Source organism: Rhinoderma darwinii, chromosome 8 (genome assembly GCF_050947455.1).
Source record: "Rhinoderma darwinii isolate aRhiDar2 chromosome 8, aRhiDar2.hap1, whole genome shotgun sequence".
NCBI classification, from domain to species: domain Eukaryota; kingdom Metazoa; phylum Chordata; class Amphibia; order Anura; family Rhinodermatidae; genus Rhinoderma; species Rhinoderma darwinii.
Window position 1 is genome coordinate 15,771,586 of NC_134694.1, and position 25,555 is coordinate 15,797,140.

The 25,555-nt window shown below is 43.8% G+C and overlaps 1 protein-coding gene across 4 annotated transcripts in view; it reads right to left on the reverse strand.

The window, feature by feature from the left end:
• Positions 1 to 617: 617 nt before the first annotated feature.
• CACNA1F (calcium voltage-gated channel subunit alpha1 F) overlaps positions 618 to 25,555 on the reverse strand; it is an 86,230-nt gene continuing 61,292 nt past the window's right edge. For 2 of the 4 annotated variants that reach the window (XM_075835282.1, XM_075835280.1), the window contains 11 exons: positions 22,705 to 22,801; positions 9,033 to 9,135; positions 8,551 to 8,652; positions 8,268 to 8,398; positions 7,101 to 7,205; positions 6,498 to 6,736; positions 5,248 to 5,370; positions 3,595 to 3,740; positions 3,319 to 3,425; positions 2,971 to 3,234; positions 618 to 2,414 (listed from right to left, as the gene is read on the reverse strand). In XM_075835282.1, coding sequence (XP_075691397.1) covers positions 2,127 to 2,414; positions 2,971 to 3,234; positions 3,319 to 3,425; positions 3,595 to 3,740; positions 5,248 to 5,370; positions 6,498 to 6,736; positions 7,101 to 7,205; positions 8,268 to 8,398; positions 8,551 to 8,652; positions 9,033 to 9,135; positions 22,705 to 22,801 — 1,705 coding nt within the window. In that variant the 3' untranslated portion in view covers positions 618 to 2,126. Of the gene's footprint in view, positions 2,415 to 2,970; positions 3,235 to 3,318; positions 3,426 to 3,594; positions 3,741 to 5,247; positions 5,371 to 6,497; positions 6,737 to 7,100; positions 7,206 to 8,267; positions 8,399 to 8,550; positions 8,653 to 9,032; positions 9,136 to 22,704; positions 22,802 to 25,555 lie in introns of those variants that run through there. The other 2 variants (XM_075835281.1, XR_012850302.1) reach the window with 2 other exon arrangements.

Consider the following 25,555-nt stretch of genomic DNA (forward strand, 5'->3'; position numbering starts at 1 on the left):
GCTTTGTCTCTAAAAATTGAACATAATGTAGGCAGAATGGGTTTGGGAAAGGGGAGCATGGGTATAACTACCAAGGTAGCTATGGAGCCCAACATCTAAGGGTGCCCCTCTCCACTCACAGGTAAGGAGAAATTAATGATCACTGTGGTTGATGGGTGTAGGAAAATTAAATGAAAATCACAAAGAAACCAAAGAAAAGAATAAAAAGACACATGAAAGAGAGAAGGGATCAAAAAAGGAATTTGCTTTTCATGTCAGTACTTGTTGCTGAAGGTGGTCATCGTAAAGTTGCGCCCCACTGCAACCTTTGCTTAGGGGTCCCATGGTTACTTGCTCCGCCCCTGAGGAGCGAATTGTGTGTAAAGCCATGGACTGTTTAGGGTTACATGATATGTGATGGGGTCGTAGGTGGAGGCACTGCCATATTATAAAATACCAAAGAATGTGTTGCTGTATAACGGAACGAAGTTCAACAATCCACAGTAAGTATGCATAAAAAACATTGTTTGCCGATTAATAAAAAGAAACTAAATTATTTATTTTTTTTCAATTGAAAATCACTATTTACATTTAAAAAGGTAAAAAATTTAATATAAAGCAAGACATTTTCTTCATATTAGTCTTGTAAAATAGGAGATGTTTAAATACTTCTTCTGTTTCTATTGGTGACATTATTCCAAATAGAGAACTTGAATGGAACCTAAATCCTGCATAAAAAATAATTTAGTAAACTTCACATACAAATGATGAAACTCTTAATTCTTAAAGTTGTTAAATGTAATGTAGTTGTATAAATAGCATTTGATCCCCCCCCCCCCCAAAAAAAATAATCATAAAGTATATTCCTATCTGCCCCAATGCTCCTAACGGTCTATCATTGCAAGTATCAATGACTTCTCCATTCCAATGTTAAGAACCTGTCATATATATATATATATATATATATATATATATATATATATATACACATATACATACTCTGTATAATACATACAGCACACTGATATGATACATTTATTTCAAAGGGGCCACACACACACATCAGTGTTTTTTCGGATCTGTTGTTGTGTTCCGCAAATGGTAGGACTTGCCCTATCCCTGTCCGTTTTTTCGGACACGTGCCGCCATTCCAGTCTAATGGCCCGCAAAAATAATGGACAACACACGGAAGTCATCAGTGTGCTGTCCGCATTTTGCGGTCACGTTGCGAAGAAACGCCTGAGAAATCCGATTATGTGACCTTCCTATGGGTGTTTGAAGGGGTTGGACTGCGAAAAACAGATGACACACGGAAACAACACGGCCGTAATATACGGACATACGGAATGGTCGCGAAACAACTCTGAGGCATTACAGACCCAGATACGGACACCAGGATCCATAGTTTTGCGTCCCGATCAATAGCAACGTTCATGTGGCCTAAAAATTAGACAAATATATTTCAAGTGTGCATTGAGTTGTCAACACCTGATCCATCCTGGAAGAACTACCAGAATTTAATAGGTTTTTTCTAGCATTTATAAAGGTGTGAGTCTGTTACCTATGACAACTCTTTCACCACTGTGTCCTGTTAGTTCAGTGTTGTCATGGGGGAATTATGTAGATTTAAATGATCATCTTTATCAATGTCTAAATCCCAACTGACTTTAATATTGGCTGTTAGGATGTGGGCATTGGTGAAGATGGTGATTTTTTAAATCCTTAATAGTATTATGGTACTGTTAAGCTTCCAGGGTACAGGAACAGAAGTGTTGTCATAGGAAGACTCCGTCAGGGGCATTGGTCATAGGAGGCCAGTACCACTTATTGATAATACAATGTAGTAATAAGGAATTTTACATGTTCTTCATAAACTCTACTTGGCCCTTAAGATTATGGATTCTTGGAGTTCTCCTGTGACTTCATACAAGCTCGGACCATGTAGGTTATTTTTCTTATATATGTGAATTGCTTGGGGTGCAATGTCTTGGTTGGGTTTAGGGATACATATGTATACATGGTTATTGCATTACTCTTTAATCATGTAGAAAGACAAACCAGTACTGACAGGAGTCCATATTGGTGTAGTATCTGCTGATAAGAATAAAGTTGCTTTGGCTAGTCTCCCTCTCAGAAGGAATAGAGTCTTAGAATGAGGACACGCACGCCATTTCATCTCTCAGCTCCTCCTCATCTCTACAGTGCACCGATTCTTCATCGCTGTAAAAAAGTCCTTGTCCTAACATGTCATCTCCATTGGGCTTTCCCCCAGTACTTCCACTCCAACTACTTTTTCGACTCTGGCTTAGAAGGTCACTGGCTGCGCTCTCCATCTCATCAATGGTCATGTGACATGCATCCGCAATCTCCCGTTTAGCAAAAGCAACAAACTTGGGGTCTCGTGCGTAGAGGCCCAGACCCTCAGATATCAAAACCTATAGAAAAAGAATATTTATTGGGTTTCAAAATGAGGGACATGATGTGCAAATGACACCCCCTAAGAGCCAGTCAGAAGGCAAATGTTCAGTCAACAGTATATGAATAGCTGGGCTCCCAATGTCAGACCGAGATTGTATTGTGTAAATCCAGCCTTGAGACCCTTTTACATGGGCCAATGATCAGACATACGAGCGTTCATATAAACGCTCGTTCCCGACCATTACCCTGTGTAAACAGGTCAACGATCAGCCGATGAACGAGCACACGATCATTCATCGGCTGATCGTATCGTTTATGCAATCGTAAATATTATCATTGCCGGCAGCACATCTCCCCGTGTAAACGCTTGTGAACCATACATGATCGCCAATCATTGCTCCTTGTAAAAGTATCAAATGAGCGCCGATCAACGGCTCGTTGATCGGCACTCGTTTTCATGGTCCGTATTGGGCGGTGTAAAAGGACCTTTAGTGACAGCAAACTGTCTCCTATATGCCATTATGTATGTTAGATTAAGTGGTCTCTTAAAGAAGCAATTCCATGATTACTCACCGCCTCCACTAGGCTATCTGCGCTCCCTCTCTTTTCCGTCAGCCTTTGCCCAGGCACATGAAGCTGGGTGTAAGTGCAGTAAGGTGCCTTGCCCTCTTCCTCTCTATACCAGTGAGTACAAGGGATAGTAGGCAGGCTGCTGTCTTCCTCCACCAAAATAAGAGGGGCATAGAGTAGACGACCACGTTTTGGGGGATTGGCCCAGGAGTGTGGACCACTTGCTGAATAATTGTTTCTTTGCCAGGAATCTGAACTTCCATACACCTGAAGGGGATACAATATGATTAAAATGAAAGATAGAAAGTAGAAATGGAGGATCTCAGAGTGAAGCAAACAAATGCTACTCACTCCGGTCCGGCAGGGTGGTGCGTTTTGATGGTACGTTCCTGGAATAGGGATATCATCACAGCTTCCCTGTCTTTTCAGGCACTGGATACTGAATGCAGATTTACTACCTAAAATGAAAAAAATTGTAATCTGAGTAAGGAGTTATAATCTGGTTGAGTAGATGTAATGGCAGGAAAGAAACTGATTAAATGGCTGAACAGAAATTTTGACTTTAGGTGGAAATACTCCTTAAAAATAGTTGTTCAGGTACTGTATACACTAAAGGAGTTTCCAAACCTGGAGTAGGGGGCAGAAGTCGCCGGCGAGGGGGTACTCTACCATCTACAATTCCATTAGACCTGGGAGCTGCAGGTGTAGACGGAAGGTTTATTCTTTCTTCTGGAAACCCAGAGCGCTTCAAAGAGTCCGATAAATTTTGCTTTCTAAGGAAAGAGCAAAAAAAATAAAGAGAAATACGAAATTAATTTTTATCTGATCCTTTGTTTCCTGCAGAGGTAAGTGGTAGAAAGATAATCCGTGATTATTACCTCTGTGTTCTATGATTTTTGCTACAATGTAAACAACACGGTGTGAAATTTTCCAGCTTTAGAAAAAACTCTCAATGCCAATATTCGAGTGGGTGGAGATACTAGGGCAGAGTTACTATTCAAAATGTGCCAGAATTCTGGCATACATGCTGTTAGCCAAAGGGGCATGGCTTAGTGAGAAAAGGGGCGTGGTCTAGCAAAAATTCTTAAAATGCACACCATGCGCCAAATTTTGGCACAAAAAGTTGGTGTAAACTAAGCCAACAAAGAGGTGGTATAAGAAAGAGGAAAGTGTCTGGCAGGTCTAGCTAGGTGCACCAAATTTATCATACAGCATGCACTACTTTGATCAATTTGGTGCATTTTCTGATTGTTTTGTCTAAGTTTATACCGTCTAAACTTACAGTATGAGTAAATCTGCCTTACTGTGTCTGATAAAGTCCATGTAGTTCTGCACCGCATAAACTTGCACGCTGTATATGGAAGAGATACAATGAGGGAGACTGTTCTTTTATTAGATGTGGTATACCAGATGGAGGATTTTCCGTGTGACACGATCCAGTGTGCTGAGTCTCAGTATCGTGAGTTAACTGCGTATGTAAACCCTGGGGGTTAAACTCTTGGACTTGATGAATTGATCGCTCCAAGACAGCATTGGTAAGATTGTTGTTTAACAATTCCAGTAAAACAACCTCTGTCTACTTACTGATGGATCAATTCTAGGTTCTTGTCCATATCTGGCTGTAAAGAAGTATTAAAGAGGTTATCCTCTGTGGAAAATGCCTTTTTGTTAGAATAGACCCCTTATGATAAGCTGTTAGGACCCTCAGCAATCAGCTGTAGTCTGTGGAGGAATCCAGCAAGTGTTCAATTCCCCTACAGCGCTGCCACAGGAAGAATGAAGCATTACACCGGGCTGTCTGTGCATGCATGGTCGTTCTGGGTCCTCCAGACAGAGATACAATTCCTAACTATGTTTTAAGTACTTGTCCGTTATTCTTCATGTGACATTTTCTAGCGTTACCTGTACTGCTGTTCTTTTACCAAGGAAAGGAATTCCAGACCCAAACATTTATTACCTATTCTAACCTCTCTCTGTCTAGCCTGTCTTAGAACTGTCTAATAGATGAGGATACCGAATGCGGGACCCCCTTTATTAACTCAGAATTTCCCAATAATGTAGTTGAAAACGGTTTTGATAAAAATGCATCACACTAGATGCACTACTAAAGAGTGAAATAAAACTTTGAGAATCTGCATTGGTGAGTGGTCGTCTTCTTCATTGCAAATATATAAGCTGATACATTCCCTAGACACGTGCACTGCCGCAACACGTGTCGACTGAACTTCTCGTTCATATTATACCTTCACATTGCAAGTTCATGTCCTCTATATAGTATACCTTTCTGTATCATTGCTCATGGGATATACGGGTGAGGATGTCTTAGATCTCTGTTCATCATCAGTAGCAGTTTCTTCTTGTTCGCACACAGTAGATGGTACAAAGCTTGCGTCTGAGCTTCTTCTAGGTAAAAACATGTACACATTTAGTAACTGCACACTTCTTAACTGTACCAGCCAGTCATATATAGGAAGGTGGGTATCTTTTTTAAAACATTGATACCCAAAAATACCTCTGTTGGCTGTATAATTAAGGGGTTACTTTTGTGTCAGTCACGGTATGAAAAATAAACATGTATACTGCAGCAACATGGGATGGATAACATGCAATATACTAAACTATATCCATTCTACAGTCAAATATATCTTGCACCTCTAACCTCTGACGCTTCAAGTGACATATAACATGGCTCTTATGGCCTAAAGTGCTAAGTCCCTTCTAGCATTGATGCCTCTCTTTTTGCTACCTTCATGGGAGTAAGATGTTGAACCACATCATTCAAAGTGTGTGATGCAAAGTCTGTCCTTATATTAATGGACATGAGACGAAGGTTGGCTATCAAATTTAGATGTATGTCGGCTAAACCCGCTGATTTCAGCAGGACTGGCTGACCATCTAAAGTATATGGTGGCATCCCGACAGCTGTCTCAAGTGTATGGCCAGCTTAACACAGTGCAAAGGCAATAAAATCCACAACCAATAATTAATCTAAATTCACTTTAAATATATATTTATCTAATGTCCAGCATTCCACTAATCATCTCATTGTCAGAAGACCTAATATATTTACTGTCCGCTGAGTATAGATATAGTGAGATATAACTAATGTATGGACTGTAGGTTGGATATGGATCTATATGACTCTATTGTAGGGAATATGTCTCTGGGGGACAAACACAATAACTAGAATAGAAGTTGGCAAATTACAGTCTTATTATATGAGTGTTGCTGATTTTCTACATTGTAGGGTAAACAGCCGCAGGTGGAAGCAATTGACATTTGCTGCTATAAGGCTGGGTTCACACTGCATTTTTGTTGCGTTTTTAACAAGCGTTTTTTGGTTTTAGTAGATAAACTCCGATGTCTCCTAATAAGAGTTCATCAAAACTAAAAAAAATGCATGTTGAAAAGGCAACAAAAGTGCACAGAATGAACCCAAATATCATGAGACTAAAGGCCCTTTTACACACTGGGCAATTTTGGCCGGTGCAACGAGTGCGATGAACGATACAGCACGTTGATCGGTTCACCTGCGTGTGCTGAGCTGCCTTTTCTTTACACTCGTCCCGCTGGTTGGTGCTGAAGGAGGAAGCAAAAGGCTGTCTTTGGAGCCCCCACCAGATCGACTGACTAAAGATGATCTGCGGGGAGCAGGAGCCTGCTCATCACGTCCTCCAATTGAGTTGGTGAGGGACAGTACAGATGAAGAAAGCTGACGTTCCTTGACCAAATCTGGTGCACCCTCACATAAAGCCGTCTCCTCTACCACCTAAAATAAGCATATAATTGATGACTTACGGCCCGTTGAAAACTGCGTCAGTATTTCCATTGTTCTGCTCCGTCAGAAGAGCAGAACAGAAATACCAGAAGCGCCAGTTCCATTACATGACGGACACCATTGGCGCCAGGTGGAATCCATTGACTTTAATTGGTTCTGTCGGGTTTCCGTAATGATGTCCGTGGTTTTACTGGAAACAATAGAGCAGCATACTGCACTATTGGTTCCGTTATTTTCGGACGGATCTGTGACGGATGCCCCTAACGGAGTCTCCAACACAGATGTGAACAGGCCCTTACTAGAGGCACACTGAATTACTCAAATACATTTTATTCACACAAAATTTCTTCCATACCTGGCACCCTGAACCTCTAAATGCAGAGAGGTCATCTTCTTCAAGCTCACAGGATAATGCTCTTCGAATCTCAGATCCCAGATCCTGTAGGCTCCTCAGTCCGGCCTGGTGCACAAGAAGGGTACAAAATGTAGACCAGAGGAATGGACGTTAACAATAAAAAGTCAACTTCCAATAGGTTCTATGTATTATATAAGTACAGTATAAATAACAGGGCACATGTAAATAGCCAGCATGTAGGATATGGGGGTGGGGGGGGGGCATGAGTTGAATGTGATATGAATGTTTTTTTCTTGTAAGGCATTAGAAGGTCACATTTCACTATTCCTAATTTATTGCAGATGCATGTTATATATGTGCTGCTTCTCCTTTGTAATGTATCTGCTATCGATTGATAATATTCCTGCAGTGCCGTGACTATCTGATGCCTTTTAATTTGTCTTGCTTCTATTGTTTTTATTTGTACTTGTTTTGTAACTTAACAAATTACAAAAGTTTTGGAAAAATAAAGCATTTAAAAAAAATAAAAATAGCCAGCATGTCTATACAGTGGATTTTGAGCTCTATATCAGAAAAACAAAGCACTGACTGCTTCAAAGATATATATCCATAAATTATAAGTTTGTCATTTAAAATTTTTGTAATTGTACAATTGTATTCCAAGGGGATGACATTTAATGGATGCCATATTTATATAAACGCATAGAACATCTTTAATATTAGAGGGGTATTCCCATATTAGATAGATGTGGGTCCCAAACCCATCTCAAGAATAGGGGTCCCCCAACCTCATCCTGCCTGGTGAAAGGGGTGCCGCATCAAACGGAGAATCACTGGACAGGTGTCTGGGAATTCCGAAAACAGCAAAGCTCGCTATGCTCGGCTGTTTACGTAACTCCCTCTCACCTCTATGTCAGTTACATAAACAGAAGTAACTCCCTGCCACCTCTCCAGTAATTCTCTGCCTGGATGAGGCACACCGAATGCAACTAGCGGGGATGATCAGGGGATCCCAGTTCCTAAGATGGGTGTGGATCTCATAGATAGACGCACATATTTCAGACATTTACATGGATATGGAATGAATGTCTAAGATGGTAATACGTCTTTAATTTATAGCAGAAAAAAAAAACAAAAAAAAAAACGTATTGCCCAATGGTCATTTACTTGTAATGTGGTAGAATTGCTCGGTAGGTTATCTGTTCCAAGAAGCCCCTTTTCCTTCCTACGGCGAAATTTCCTAAAGTAATCTTGGATCAGGAAAGTGGCGTAAAATTTCCCCACCGTGACTTCCTCCTCTGAGAGACACAAAAAGCGACCGTTTATGACAGATAAAGGTCCAGTTGACACAAGCAGGGATAACATACAGGTCATTATAGGTCACACATTATATATATATATATATATATATATATATATATATATATATATATAATGTACATAGAATGACCTTCAGGAGGAGGGATGACTTCATCTAGTATCTTCTGTTTGGTTCTTTTCCAGATTTTTTTAATGACAGCTCTCAGCTCCTCGTTGGCAGCTTCCAGATTCCCTAAAAAGACAGAGGGAGATTATTATCATAGGAGGCCGGCTATAAATATAATTCTGCCAAACATTGCACAGAGCTTCCTGCTGCGAAGTCAGTTTCACACATTTTACAGGTCTAGATTTCTTAAAATAATAATGACAATCTTACAGCAGACATAATAGGACTTCGGCATTGTCATTCAGACCTACTGTAGAAACAAAGATCCTGCTATATCAGTCAGTAGACACACTGCATCTAACATGTAGCTTACCCCCCGCCCCCCACCCGATATCTTCCATTTGTTTTCGTTCTAAACATTTATTGCCAATAATATTAATAACAATGAAATAATATTAAGATAATGTACAAATCTTTATTAACAATCGAGTTCAGGACAAATTTACCTTCAGTTTTGATCCGTAGTGATGTCCGCACCAAGGCAAAAAGAGTAGCATTGAATGTCACGGTACCGTCCGAATTCAGAGGCATATTCATGGCCACCAATCTCTGTGGAGACATTTAGGATAAATAAAGTAAATCAAACCATATTCTCAGTCCTATAGCTCAAGAAACCCATTCTCATGGGTCTAAAATCTATTCTGATGTCTGAAGGTGGCCATATACCTTAGAGATCTGTTGGCGGAACGCGTTTGTCCGACAGCTATTCTTCCCAACCCTCCCATACATGCTTAACTCGGCCCAGCGTGCATGTTTTCTACATGGTGAGAGGAGAATAAGCTGCTGCCCGACATCTCGGCAGCGGCTAATCTCCTGCAAGAACAAAGGATCAAGCATGTTAAAATCCAACATGCCGGATCCTTCGTTCCCTCGACATCTGCCATCAGGGGAGAGTCGGGACACCCTCATACACATTAGATGGTTGGCCAGTCCCCGCAAGATGGGTGGGTACAGATATGGGCACTGCAAAAAACGTATTCCCATGGGGATGACATAGAAAAACATATTACAGAATATAAAATGCTATTTATTGGTTGTATTTATTGGTTGTATTGAATAAACCATTTAGGGATCATTGGCCAGTTTTAGTTCATAGAACATAATAGGAGTGCCACCCAATATAGGTGACATGCAATATACCAATGTTTTTTGAAAACAATACTGTAATCAGGAGCAAGATTTACAGTGATCCAATGCAAGTAAAAATATTTTTTTACAGTAAGTCAAGCAAAGCATGACAACGTCAAATGGATGCTATCATATCCTCCAATAGTTTGGATGTCAAGAGTGACAATGTGGACAATCTTTTTGTGGTGGAAGGGGTCCCTTATGTATAAGGTGTTTACAGGGAGCCTCACTGCTTGGACCCCCAGCGATCAGCTGTAATCTGTGCGGAAACTCAGCAGTAAGTGTTCAATTCCCCTGCAGTGAAGCCACAGGAGAAATGAAGAATTACACAGTTCTAATTGAAATCAATGGGCTGTCCATATAATAGATGGACGTGCTGGGTCCTCCAGAGAGAGATATCTATTTTTACCTACTCTTGCTGAGGGTCTTAAATAGGGGTCTCCCCTCTAATATCTCAAAATTCCTTAATAGTATAATTGAAAATGTGTTTTCAAGACAACCCCTTAGGTAAACCTACACAGAGTATATACAGCTATATCTTCATATAATTTTATTCAAAAAGCAGGAGACTTCTGTTAACAGATTTGAGAAGTAGAGAGGAAATCAAATAGCTTATGGCCTTCCAATCGGCTCTTCACAAGGCATACAGGCTGCACCATAAGTGGAATACAGGCTGCCCCATAGGTGGAATACAGGCTGCACCATAAGTGGAATACAGGCTGCACCATAAGTGGAATACAGGCTGCACCATAGGTGGAATACAGGCTGCGCCATAAGTGGAATACAGGCTGCGACATAGGTGAAATACAGGCTGCACCATAGCTAGAATACAGGCTGCACCATAAGTGAAATACAGGCTGCATCATAGGTGCAATACAGGCTGCACCATAAGTGGAATACAGGCTGCACCATATGTGGAATCAGTGGCGGATTATCACTAGGGCGTTTCGGGCGGTCGCCCGGGGCCCAAGGCTGCCAGGGGGCCCAAGGCTCCCAGGGGGCCTATGACCACCCGAACCCCCTCATGCCCAGTGGCGTCGCTAGCACCGGAGGGAGCCCCGGTGCCAGGACCGCACCTGTCAGGCGAGGGGAGCTTTGCTTCTACTTAGCAGCCGTGGTCTGTGCTGCTATAGAAGCTCCCCCTCCAGCCCCCCTTCCCTGCTCTAAACATCTCTCCTCTGCTGCTAGCTGTCGGGACATGGGGGAGGGGAGACTGTCGGCGGGCTCTGTGTTGTGAGCAGGAGAAGAGCTGCAGTGAAGACATAAAAGGTAAGTGCATGTGTGTTTAATGTCCATATTCATGTATGTTTAATGTCTATATTCATGTATGTTTAATGTCTATATTCATGTGTTTACAAGGTGTACTTTGTGTATAATGTGCATACTCGTGTATAATGTGCCTACTTTGTGTATAATGTGCATACTCGTGTGTACTTTGTGTACTATGCATACTTTGTGTATAATGTGCCTACTTTGTGTACTTTGTGCATAATGTGTGTACTTTGTGTACTGTGCGTACTTTGTGCATAATGTGCGTACTTTGTACTGTGCGTACTTTGTGCATAATGTGTGTACTGTGCGTACTTTGTGCATAATGTGCGTACTTTGTGCGTACTTTGTGCATAATGTGGTACTTTGTGTACTGTGCATACTTTGTGCATAATGTGCCTACTTTGTGCATAATGTGCGTACTTTGTGCATAATGTGGTACTTTGTGTACTGTGCGTACTTTGTGCATAATGTGCGTACTTTGTGCATAATGTGCCTACTTTGTGCATAATGTCCTTACTTTGTGCATAATGTGCGTACTTTGTGCATAATGTGGTACTTTGTGTACTGTGCGTACTTTGTGCATAATGCGCCTACTTTGTGCATAATGTGTGTACTGTGCGTACTTTGTGCATAATGTGCGTACTTTGTGCATAATGTGCATACTTTGTGCATAATGTGCGTACTTTGTGCATAATGTGGTACTTTGTGTACTGTGCATACTTTGTGCATAATGTGCCTACTTTGTGCATAATGTGCGTACTTTGTGTACTTTGTGCATAATGTGCGTACTTTGTGCATAATGTGCCTACTTTGTGCATAATGTGCCTACTTTGTGCATAATGTCCTTACTTTGTGCATAATGTGCGTACTTTGTGCATAATGTGGTACTTTGTGTACTGTGCATACTTTGTGCATAATGTGCCTACTTTGTGCATAATGTGCGTACTTTGTGTACTGTGCATACTTTGTGCATAATGTGCCTACTTTGTGCATAATGTGCGTACTTTGTGCATAATGTGGTACTTTGTGTACTGTGCATACTTTGTGCATAATGTGCCTACTTTGTGCATAATGTGCGTACTTTGTGCATAATGTGGTACTTTGTGTACTGTGCATACTTTGTGCATAATGTGCGTACTTTGTGCATAATGTGCGTACTTTGTGCATAATGTGCCTACTTTGTGCATAATGTGCCTACTTTGTGCATAATGTCCTTACTTTGTGCATAATGTGCGTACTTTGTGCATAATGTGCGTACTTTGTGCATAATGTGGTACTTTGTGTACTGTGCGTACTTTGTGCATAATGTGCGTACTTTGTGCATAATGTGTGTACTGTGCGTACTTTGTGCATAATGTGCGTACTTTGTGCATAATGTGATACTTTGTGTACTGTGCATACTTTGTGCATAATGTGCCTACTTTGTGCATAATGTGCGTACTTTGTGTATAATGTGCGTACTTTGTGCATAATGTCCTTACTTTGTGCATAATGTGCGTACTTTGTGCATAATGTGCGTACTTTGTGCATAATGTGCCTACTTTGTGCATAATGTCCTTACTTTGTGCATAATGTGCGTACTTTGTGCATAATGTGGTACTTTGTGTACTGTGCGTACTTTGTGCATAATGCGCCTACTTTGTGTACTTTGTGCATAATGTGTGTACTGTGCGTACTTTGTGCATAATGTGCGTACTTTGTGCGTACTTTGTGCATAATGTGCATACTTTGTGCATAATGTGTGTACTTTGTGCATAATGTGGTACTTTGTGTACTGTGCATACTTTGTGCATAATGTGCCTACTTTGTGCATAATGTGCGTACTTTGTGTACTGTGCATACTTTGTGCATAATGTGCCTACTTTGTGCATAATGTGCGTACTTTGTGCATAATGTGCCTACTTTGTGCATAATGTGCCTACTTTGTGCATAATGTCCTTACTTTGTGCATAATGTGCGTACTTTGTGCATAATGTGGTACTTTGTGTACTGTGCGTACTTTGTGCATAATGCGCCTACTTTGTGTACTTTGTGCATAATGTGTGTACTGTGCGTACTTTGTGCATAATGTGCGTACTTTGTGCGTACTTTGTGCATAATGTGCATACTTTGTGCATAATGTGCGTACTTTGTGCATAATGTGGTACTTTGTGTACTGTGCATACTTTGTGCATAATGTGCCTACTTTGTGCATAATGTGCGTACTTTGTGTACTGTGCATACTTTGTGCATAATGTGCCTACTTTGTGCATAATGTGCGTACTTTGTGCATAATGTGCCTACTTTGTGCATAATGTGCCTACTTTGTGCATAATGTCCTTACTTTGTGCATAATGTGCGTACTTTGTGCATAATGTGGTACTTTGTGTACTGTGCGTACTTTGTGCATAATGTGCGTACTTTGTGCATAATGTGCGTACTTTGTGCGTACTTTGTGCATAATGTGCATACTTTGTGCATAATGTGCGTACTTTGTGCATAATGTGCCTACTTTGTGCATAATGTGCGTACTTTGTGCATAATGTGCGTACTTTGTGCATAATGTGCCTACTTTGTGCATAATGTGCCTACTTTGTGCATAATGTGCCTACTTTGTGCATAATGTGCGTACTTTGTGCATAATGTGGTACTTTGTGTACTGTGCGTACTTTGTGCATAATGTGCCTACTTTGTGTACTTTGTGCATAATGTGCGTACTTTGTGCATAATGTGCGTACTTTGTGCATAATGTGGTACTTTGTGTACTGTGCGTACTTTGTGCATAATGTGCCTACTTTGTGTACTTTGTGCATAATGTGCCTACTTTGCGTACTTTGTGCATAATGTGCCTACTTTGTGTACTAGTGTTTAGGTAGTGTTAGCAATAGTTACGGCGCGGCAGGGTGGTGGTGGAGAAGGGGGGCCCAAGTTTGGGTAACAGCCCAGGGCCCATGGTCTTCTTAATCCGCCACTGTGTGGAATACAGGCTGCACCATATGTGGAATACAGGCTGCACCATAAGTGAAATACAGGCTGCACCATAGGTGGAATACAGGCTGCACCATAAGTGAAATACAGGCTGCATCATAGGTGGAATACAGGCTGCAACATAAGTGGAATACAGGCTGCACCATAAGTGAAATACAGGCTTCACCATAGGTGGAATACAGGCTGCACCATAGGTGGAATACAGGCTGCGCCATAAGTGGAATACAGGCTGCACAATAGGTGGAATACAGGCTGCACAATAGGTGGAATACAGGCTGCACCATAGGGGGAATACAGGCTGCACCATAGGTGGAATACAGGCTGCACCATAGGTGGAATACAGGCTGCACCATAAGTGGAATACAGGTTGCGCTATAAGTGGAATACAGGATGCGCCATAGCTAGAATACAGGCTGCACCATAAGTGAAATACAGGCTGCACCATAGGTGGAATACAGGCTGCACCATAAGTGGAATACAGGTTGCGCTATAAGTGAAATACAGGATGCGCCATAGCTAGAATACAGGCTGCACCATAAGTGAAATACAGGCTGCACCATAGGTGGAATACAGGCTGCACCATAAGTGGAATACAGGCTGCACCATATGTGGAATACAGGCTGCACCATAAGTGAAATACAGGCTGCACCATAGGTGGAATACAGGCTGCACCATAAGTGAAATACAGGCTGCATCATAGGTGGAATACAGGCTGCACCATAAGTGGAATACAGAAATACAGGCTTCACCATAGGTGGAATACAGGCTGCACCATAGGTGGAATACAGGCTGCGCCATAGGTGGAATACAGGCTGCACAATAGGTGGAATACAGGCTGCACCATAGGTGGAATACAGGCTGCATCATAGGTGGAATACAGGCTGCACCATAGGTGGAATACAGGCTGCACCATAAGTGGAATACATGTTGCGCTATAAGTGGAATACAGGATGCGCCATAGCTAGAATACAGGCTGCACCATAAGTGAAATACAGGCTGCACCATAGGTGGAATACAGGCTGCACCTGTTATGGCAGGAAGGAGGGGAAGGGGATAAGTGAGCCCTAATCTACCCACCGCCCTGTCCCTGCCTACTTGCAACGACCCGCCCTAGGCGACGGGGTACAACTGGGCGGCGGTCCCTACGCTGACTAAGTGCAAGGGAATACAAACAGGGAACAAGCAAGGGAAGGGGCAGTAGCCCACGGAACACCGTGAGGAAACCAGAGTGGTCAACGAGCCAGTCAGAATCAGGATGTCACGAAGTATACGAACGCAGAGCAATGAGCAGGAAGCAAGCCGGGGTCAGAGCGAAGCAGGATAAGCGGAAGCTGTAGCAAGGCTGAAGCAAGGCAGTAGCAGGCTGGAGCAAGGCTGTAGAAGGGCCAGGAAACCAGGAAGAATCACAAGCAATGAGGAAGAGAAAACGGCAGGTATAAATGGACAGGGGGCGGAGCTAACTCCGACTGACCAGGCCGCGATAGGCTCTCCCACTCCTGAGCCTGCCACCCTGATTGGTGGGAGCCGGAGTCAGTCTAAGAGGTCCGGCCTCAGGTGTCGATTGATTAATCCTGGGAGTATCCACAGACGTAGTGCCTGGCAGATCCTTTACAGTACCCCCCCTTTTATGAGGGGCCACCGGACCCTTACTAAGAGGACCTGGTTTAGTGGGGAAGAGAAGGTGGAACCTCCTGACCAATACCCCAGCGTGAACATCTCGAGCAGGTACCCAAGTCCTCTCCTCCGGCCCGTATCCTCTCCAATGGACCAGGTACTGGAGGGAGCCCTGGATCATCCTACTGTCCACAATCTTGGCCACCTCGAATTCCACCCCCTCAGGGGTGAGAATGGGAACAGGAGGTTTCCTCGAGGGGGACCAGGACGGGGAGCAGCGTTTAAGGAGGGAGGCATGAAAGACGTCGTGTATGCGAAAGGATGGGGGCAGCTCCAGACGGAAGGATACAGGGTTGAGGACTTCAATGACCTTATAAGGCCCAATAAATCGGGGAGCAAACTTCCTGGACGGGACCTTAAGGCGCAAGTTCCTAGACGACAACCACACCAGATCCCCGACGACAAACCGGGGGTTAGCAGAACGTCTTCTATCAGCCTGAATTTTTTTTACGCTCTGGGATGCCTCTAGGTTCTTCTGAACCTGGGCCCAAACTGTGCACAGTTCCCGATGAACGACCTCTACCTCGGGATTATTGGAACTACCAGGAGAAACGGAGGAGAACCGTGGATTAAACCCGAAGTTACAGAAAAACGGGGAGACCCCTGACGAGTTACTGACCCGGTTATTCAGGGACAATTCGGCGAGGGGAATGAATGAGACCCAATCAAATTGACAGTCAGAGATGAAACACCTTAAATATTGTTCCAGGGATTGATTAGTCCTCTCCGTTTGGCCATTAGTTTCGGGATGGAAGGCGGAGGAGAAGGACAGATCTATCTCCAACTTTTTACAAAAGGCTCTCCAAAATAAAGAAACAAATTGTACCCCTCTGTCAGAAACGATATTGACTGGGATCCCATGGAGACGCAGAATGTGTTTAACAAACAAAGAAGCTAACGTCTTGGCATTAGGTAGTTTCTTAAGGGGCACAAAGTGGCACATCTTGCTGAAGCGGTCTACTACCACCCACACCACCGACTTGCCTTGAGATGGAGGCAAATCGGTGATAAAATCCATGGAGATATGGGTCCAAGGTCTCTGGGGAATGGGCAAAGAACATAGTAAGCCCGCAGGTCGGGACCTAGGGGTCTTGGACCTAGCACAAACCTCACAAGCGGCGACGTAAGCCCTAATGTCTTTAGGCAACCCAGGCCACCAATAGTTTCTGGTAATGAGGTGTTTGGTACCCAAGATGCCAGGATGACCAGATAGTGCGGAGTCATGGTTTTCCCTAAGTACCCTTAGCCGGTATTGCAGGGGGACAAACAGCTTGTCCACAGGGAGGTTCCCGGGAGCTGAACCTTGATCAGCCGCAATATCAGAGACTAAATCAGAATCAGTGGCAGAAACGATTATACCAGGGGGTAAAATACAAGCAGGATCCTTCTCAGAAGGAGGATTGGCCATGAAACTACGTGACAGTGCATCAGCCTTAATATTTTTGGACCCACCCCTATAGGTAACCAAAAAGTTAAATCTGGTAAAAAATAGCGCCCATCGAGCTTGTCTCGGATTAAGCCTCCGGGCAGATTCTAGGAAAACCAGATTCTTGTGGTCAGTAAGGACCGTTACCTGGTGTCTGGCCCCCTCCAGGAAGTGACGCCACTCTTCAAAAGCCCATTTAATGGCTAAAAGTTCGCGGTTGCCAATATCATAGTTACTCTCCGTGGGCGAAAACTTCCTGGAGAAGTAAGCACAGGGGCGGAGATGGGTGAGGGACCTGGTACCCTGGGACAAGACAGCCCCCACTCCCACCTCGGACGCGTCAACCTCCACGATAAATGGCTCCCTTTGGTTGGGCTGAACCAGCACAGGGGCCGAGATAAAGCACTTCTTGAGGGTCTCAAAAGCCTGGACGGCCTCAGGAGGCCAGTGGAGGACATCAGCACCTTTGCGAGTGAGGTCCGTAAGAGGCTTAGTGACGACCGAGAAGTTGGCAATAAATCTCCTGTAATAGTTAGCGAACCCCAAAAAACACTGTAGCGCCTTCAGGGAGGCAGGTTGGACCCATTCCGCCACAGCCTGAACCTTGGCAGGGTCCATGCGGAATTCATGAGGAGTGAGAATTTGACCCAAAAATGGTATCTCCTGTACCCCAAACACACATTTTTCGGTTTTCGCAAACAGATTATTTTCCCGGAGGACCTGGAGCACCTTCCTGACATGCTCCACGTGGGAGGACCAGTCCTTGGAAAACACCAGTATGTCATCAAGGTACACTACAAGAAAATTTCCCAGGTAATCTCTCAGAATTTCATTAATAAAATTCTGGAAGACAGCAGGGGCATTACACAACCCAAAGGGCATGACCAGGTATTCGAAATGACCTTCGGGCGTGTTGAACGCAGTCTTCCACTCATCCCCCTCTTTGATGCGGATAAGGTTATACGCCCCCCGTAGATCAAACTTAGAGAACCATTGGGCCCCCTGAACCTGATTAAAAAGATCCGGAATCAAAGGAAGGGGATACTGGTTCCTTACAGTGACCTTATTCAAGTTACGATAGTCAATGCACGGCCTAAGACCACCATCCTTCTTCCCCACGAAGAAGAAGCCAGCACCTACAGGAGAAGTAGAGGGGCGAATGAAACCCTTGGCCAGGCATTCTTGGATATATTCCCTCATGGCTTCACGTTCAGGACATGAAAGATTAAATATCCTACCCTTAGGAAGCTTAGCACCTGGTACCAAATCGATAGCGCAATCGTAATCTCTATGAGGGGGCAACACCTCGGAGGCCTCCTTAGAGAAAACATCAGCGAAGTCCTGAACAAACTCAGGTAGCGTGTTTACCTCCTCACGGGGAGAAATAGAGTTAACCGAAAGACATGACGTCAGGCATTCACTACCCCATTTGGTGAGATCCCCAGTATTCCAATCAAACGTGGGATTATGCAACTGCAACCAGGGAAGACCTAATACCAGATCGGACGATAATCCCTGCATCAACAGTACAGAGCACTGCTCCAAATGCATGGAGCCAACAAGGAGTTCAAAAACAGGAGTATGCTGAGTAAAATAACCATTAGCAAGAGGAGTGGAGTCGATACCCACTACCGGGACAGTATTAGGCAAATCAATAAAAGGCATTTTTAGAGACATAGCAAATTCCACAGACATGATATTAGCAGATGAGCCTGAATCCACGAAGGCACTGCCGGTGGCAGACCGACCACCAAACGAGACCTGAAAGGGAAGCAAAATTTTATTGCATTTCATATTAACGGGAAATACCTGTGCGCCCAAGTGACCTCCCCGATGATCACTTAGGCGCGGAAGTTTTCTGGCTGCTTATTCTTGCGCCTGGGACAGGTGTTCAGTTGATGCTTGTCATCCCCACAATAGAAGCAGAGACCATTCTTCCTACGGAACTCTCTACGTTGTCGGGGGGACACGGAGGCCCCGAGTTGCATGGGTACCTCCGAGTCTTCCGTGGAAGAGCGAGGAGACGGGACCTCGGGGGGAATCGCAGGGAAGTCAGAGGGGAAAACACTGAAACGTTCAAGCTGTCGTTCCCTGAGACGTCGGTCAAGTCGTACTGCTAAGGCCATAACCTGGTCTAGGGAGTCAGAAGAGGGGTAGATAACAAGCAGATCCTTCAGGGCGTTAGATAAGCCTAACCTAAACTGGCACCTTAGGGCAGGGTCATTCCACCGAGAAGCTACGCACCACTTTCTAAAGTCAGAACAGTATTCCTCAACAGGTCTCCTACCCTGACGTAAGGTCACCAGCTGACTCTCGGCCAAGGCAGTCATGTCAGTCTCGTCGTAAATGAGTCCGAGGGCAGAGAAAAAACGATCAACGGAGGAAAGTTCAGGGGCGTCAGGAGCCAAGGAGAAGGCCCACTCTTGGGGCCCTTCCTGGAGTCGGGATATAATGATTCCCACCCGCTGGTTCTCGGAACCTGAGGAGTGAGGTTTTAGACGGAAGTAAAGTCTGCAACTCTCCCGAAAGGAGAGAAAAGTCTTACGGTCCCCTGAGAACCGGTCAGGTAACTTGAGGTCAGGTTCTAGAGGTGAGGCGAGGGGTACTACTATGGCAGCGTCAGGCTGGTTGACCCTCTGAGCCAGGGCCTGGACCTGTAGGGAGAGGCCCTGCATCTGCTGGGTCAGGGTCTCAAGGGGGTCCATGATAGAGTAGAAGAAAGGGTAGACTAGGTATAGGCTTGTGATTATGTTATGGCAGGAAGGAGGGGAAGGGGATAAGTGAGCCCTAATCTACCCACCGCCCTGTCCCTGCCTACTTGCAATGACCCGCCCTAGGCGACGGGGTACAACTGTGCGGCGGTCCCTACGCTGACTAAGTGCAAGGGAATACAAACAGGGAACAAGCAAGGGAAGGGGCTGTAGCCCACGGAACACCGTGAGGAAACCAGAGTGGTCAACGAGCCAGTCAGAATCAGGATGTCACGAAGTATACGAACGCAGAGCAATGAGCAGGAAGCAAGCCGGGGTCAGAGCGAAGCAGGATAAGCGGAAGCTGTAGCAAGGCTGAAGCAAGGCAGTAGCAGGCTGGAGCAAGGCTGTAGCAGGGCCAGGAAACCAGGAAGAATCACAAGCAATGAGGAAGAGAAAACGGCAGGTATAAATGGACAGGGGGCGGAGCTAACTCCGACTGACCGGGCTGCGATAGGCTCTCCCACTCTTGAGCCTGCCACCCTGATTGGTGGGAGCCGGAGTCAGTCTAAGAGGTCCGGCCTCAGGTGTCGATTGATTAATCCTGGGAGTATCCACAGACGTAGTGCCTGGCAGATCCTTTACAGCACCATAAGTGGAATACAGGTTGCGCTATAAGTGAAATACAGGATGCGCCATAGCTAGAATACAGGCTGCACCATAAGTCAAATACAGGCTGCACCATAGGTGGAATACAGGCTGCGCTATAAGTGGAATACAGGCTGCGCTATAAGTGGAACACAGGCTGCGACATAGGTGAAATACAGGCTGCACCATAGGTAGAATACAGGCTGCACCATAAGTGAAATACAGGCTGCGCCATAGGTGGAATACAGGCTGCACAATAGGTGGAATACAGGCTGCACAATAGGTGGAATACAGGCTGCACAATAGGTGGAATACAGGCTGCACCATAGGTGGAATACAGGCTGCACCATAGGTGGAATACAGGCTGCACCATAGGTGGAATACAGGCTGCACCATAAGTGGAATACAGGTTGCGCTATAAGTGGAATACAGGATGCGCCATAGCTAGAATACAGGCTGCACCATAGGTGGAATACAGGCTGCACCATAAGTGAAATACAGGCTGCACCATAAGTGAAATACAGGCTTCACCATAGGTGGAATACAGGCTGCACCATAGGTGGAAGACAGGCTGCGCCATAAGTGGAATACAGGCTGCGCCATAAGTGGAATACAGGCTGCGCCATAAGTGGAATACAGGCTGCGCCATAAGTGGAATACAGGCTGCACAATAGGTGGAATACAGGCTGCACCATAGGTGGAATACAGGCTGCACCATAGGTGGAATACAGGCTGCACCATAGGTGGAATACAGGCTGCACCATAGGTGGAATACAGGCTGCACCATAGGTGGAATACAGGCTGCACCATAGGTGGAATACAGGCTGCACCATAGGTGGAATACAGGCTGCACCATAGGTGGAATACAGGCTGCATCCATAGGTGGAATACAGGCTGCATCCATAGGTGGAATACAGGCTGCATCCATAGGTGGAATACAGGCTGCATCATAGGTGGAATACAGGCTGCATCATAGGTAGCATACAGGCTGCTGTAAACCCCCTGTGTCTGCTGTTGGGCAATGCCAAATAAGTGGAGTAAAGCTGATAATATATTAGCGTAAGTTTAGCTAAAATTGGTCCGGCACAATGTATTCCCTAGAGCAGTTTAGTTAATAAATAGGATTATTTAGCAAAAATGGGACGGAATATATAGTGGAAAAAATGCTGGTTGCTGTTGATTTCTGCAAGTGGTGCAGTGTAAAACTGGCACCATCCACATCATATATCCATGCACCAAGCTAAAAAGTAAATGCCCATTCTGCATGCTGCAGTGCCACAGACATATAAGAAGTCTTAGAAAGGTTATCTGCTGCTGAATCAGAACGACAGAACTCATATCCTCACAATGTGATGATGCTGCTGAGGCACATGCAAGAAAATGTTTGCCCCCACCACCAAATGTGTGAGTCACAAGCAGTGAGAAGCAGATGTGTGCATGCAAATGGTACATGATTTCATTTTACCAATGATGCTGCTGGCAATGCACCGGAGAACTGCACCCTGATAACAGATACGGCTGTGAAACTACAGCAAATAATAAAAAATAAAAAAAAAATTTTTTTATTAGTTTTTATACTAAAATTATAACAAAACAGGTCTGCAGAATCTCTATATTCCCCTCAGTGCTGACATCAGCTGGATCACGATATGTAACTCAACCCAGTGATTTTTAGCCAACACTTAGGAGAATTTAAAGTATACATCTGAAAGCTTAGTACATCACAACAGTCAGCAACACATTGACAGAATACAGGCTGCCATAAACAGCAAAGAATATGAATTCCCTCCCTGGTGCCCTGCAGGGTTATTTAAAGATCCTACTACAAAAAGCGAAATTCCTATAATTTCTACAGTGCGAAATGCAGGTTAAAATACTTTCGGGTTTGTCGTATTTTATTAATAAAGCAGACATCTAGTACAACCACCCAGGAATTATATTATATGGGACTCCCGTTGATCTCCTGTCTAGGGAAGGCATTAAATCTGCCTGATGTGGGGGCTCCATTGTTGACTGGTTCAGGTTTACAGTTCACCCCCCCCCCCCACCGAAGACGTCTTAGATTGTCAGACCTTTATAAAAGGACGATACCTGAACGACCATTTCTAGACGTCTGTTTGTCTACACCCTCCATCCCTGATCTGTTGGACTGGTTATCATTCTCATTGGCCCATGGTTTGTTTTTTTAAATTATATTGACTGGAAAAAAGCAAAGAGTAATTTCTAATACAATTTTAGGAAGAGATTTGCTCTTTGTCTTTCCACATCTGCAAGAGTTGCTATATATTTGCAATAATTGCTTTTTTTTTTTACCTTACATGCCACACGGTGTGGGCATAGCTTTCCAAATCCCAGGGGAGGTTGGATACGACGTAATAAAGTCACAACATCCAAGTGTTTTATACGGCCCCTGTAAAATAAAGAAGGCAGAGATCCATTTATTTGTTGGTGTGCATGTACTGGTGAAGATACGTCAGCCGAACTGGAGGACTCATATATTACATGGTCGTTGATTCATTTGAATGGGAACCGTGTAGTAACACTTTTCTCCTGCAGCGGCTGCTGCAGCTTCCCCCGGCGGCTGCTGCTGCTTCCCCCGGCCCTGACAGCAGATAGCCAGCTTTATTTAGAGAAGAGGATGTCCAAGACAGTAGCCCTTTAAAGGGGTTGTTTCATGAAGATAAACCCTTCGAGCATATGGACGTCATAGAGGAGAGACCATCGATCAGCCGCCTCTATGAGCCAAAACGGAGAGCCACTCGAGTTGTCCATGTATTCTTTTTTTTATATGAAATAATTTTTTAAACAATTTTTCCAGTAGAATACAAAATAACACAATTTATCCCTCCCCCACCCTCCATGAACCCTTATATCCACCTATAAAATCCAATTCCAATAAGTCCAACACAGCAGGACTACGATGTCTAATAAGTCACAGAGAATAAAATAAAATAAATACAAAGAGATACATATCCATCAAGGTCTTACAAGACAATTGTTGAATACACATATTTAAATTCCACATGTCCAACAATAAATAACCTTCTCATCAGAGACATAACAATAGGACGAGCCAATGGCCAGTTAATTTATTGAATAAAAGCCGACGATCCATTCTCTATAGACTTAACCTCAGTCAATCTGAATTAATCAGAGTCGCGGGATCACTAGCCGCCAGCGCTCCCTTACAGAATCATTGAAAAACTTCAAGACATTTCCCAATATAAACATGATGGATCCAAGGAAAAATAAATAAATAAATATATATATATAAAAATAAATAGCTCCCCTACTCTCCCACTATACCAAATTCACCATGTACCGAGGTCCATGGGTACTAAAATTCAAGAAATTTATGTTTTGTATTAACTTTACACCAGTATATATACTCAAATTGGAGAGCCGAATTAACATATATTTTCCATTCTACAATATTAGGAGCTTCAACTCCTATCCACTTGGTCATTATTACTTTCCTAGAGACATACAGCAGCTTCATTATAGCCTGTTTTTTAGGTCCTTTCACTACCCCATACATGTGCAGCTGAGTGCACCATGTTATAGGCGCTGCTGCACAGACCCTCGGACATTTTAAACGACTTGTCTAGCCGTTTGAGATATCGGTGCCGTTATATTTGGCGCCCGATATGTAAATGAGCCCTTTATTGTCAGTGGGGCGTTTCTTTTCATGGAAAGGGCACATGACTGTGTGATCTCGCGACAGAGATCACACAGCAGAAGCCGCTCTGACACAGTCCGTAGCTGATTGGACAGTGTCAGAGCGCTACGTATCACCTTCCCCCCAGCCCTTTCCATGAAAAGAAACGCATGTAATACAATTTTTTTTTATAATACTACTTTGTTTGTTCAAGTAGGGCTTCCTCTGCAAAATCAGTTGTTTGCCCCGGGAGCCAAGAGCTGCACCTATGGCTGCAATCTAAAATGGTCTGTCTCTGATTAGACAACAATCAAACATCTAATATAATCTCTTGGGACTATTGAGTTAAAGGGTTATTCCCATTTTATAAAGAAATGGCATTTCGCTAGAATATGCCATCACTTTATGATCGGTGGAATACGACCTCTAGGAACCACATTGATCTTGAAAATGAAGGGCCCCAGCGCTGATTTAGCGTTGCACTCCTAAGTGTTTCCTGCACATTGGCGCTCCCAGTCAGCAGGCTTTGCAGGGAACTGCAGTTCACTTGAATGGGGCCGTGCTGCAGTTCCCTGCATAGCGGGTAGCAGGGGGCGCCCAGAGGACGGACCCTGTCAATCATAAAGTAATGACATAACCTAGAGATATACCATCCCTTTATAAGATGGAAATACCCCTTTAAATTATGACTTTTACTTCTCCATTCGAGCTGTTCTTCAGAAAAGTCTAATTCAGTGTGAATGAGTCCAAGGGGTCTGCTCCTCTCTGAATGAGTCTTTGGGGTGGGCCTTACAAAGGTGACCTTTGATCAATCATGTTGGCTCTGTGACCAGATTATCAAATCCCTATCTCCTAATGCATGTGATCGGCGCTGCAATGTAGATAACAGTAAAGTTTTTTGTTTTTTTTAAAACGATAATTTTTGGCCAAGTTATGAGCTATTTTATATTTATGCAAATGAGCCTTTCTAATGGACAACTGGGCGTGTTTTCTCTTATTTCCAACTGGGCGTGTCTTGTGTTTTTAGCAACTGGGCGTGTTTACTTCTTTCACTGCACAATCACACTGTGCTGTGGATCATGCTGGGCTGGAACAATGAGAAGTGTAGGACACTGATTGGTCACTGATTGGTCAGCGTCATACACTCCTCTGTACAACGCCCAGTTGGTAAAAAGTAAAAACATGCTCAGTTGTCCATTGAGAAACTCATTAGCATAAATCTAAACGAGCTCATAACTTGCTCAAAAATGATCGTTTTTCAAAATAAAAACCACTGCTGTTATCTACATTACAGCGCCAATCAGATTATGTATGAGATAGGGCACTTATAATCTGGTCATAGAGCCTCTTTAATACTGTATTCCTGAGCAGCCATTTTGATTAAGATACATACATGACATTTAAGAGGATCACAATGTAAGATATCAGAAGAAAATAACACACACATAGTACATAATATATTATATAATTCTAAAATGATAACATATAGTTGATTACAGTTGTTCT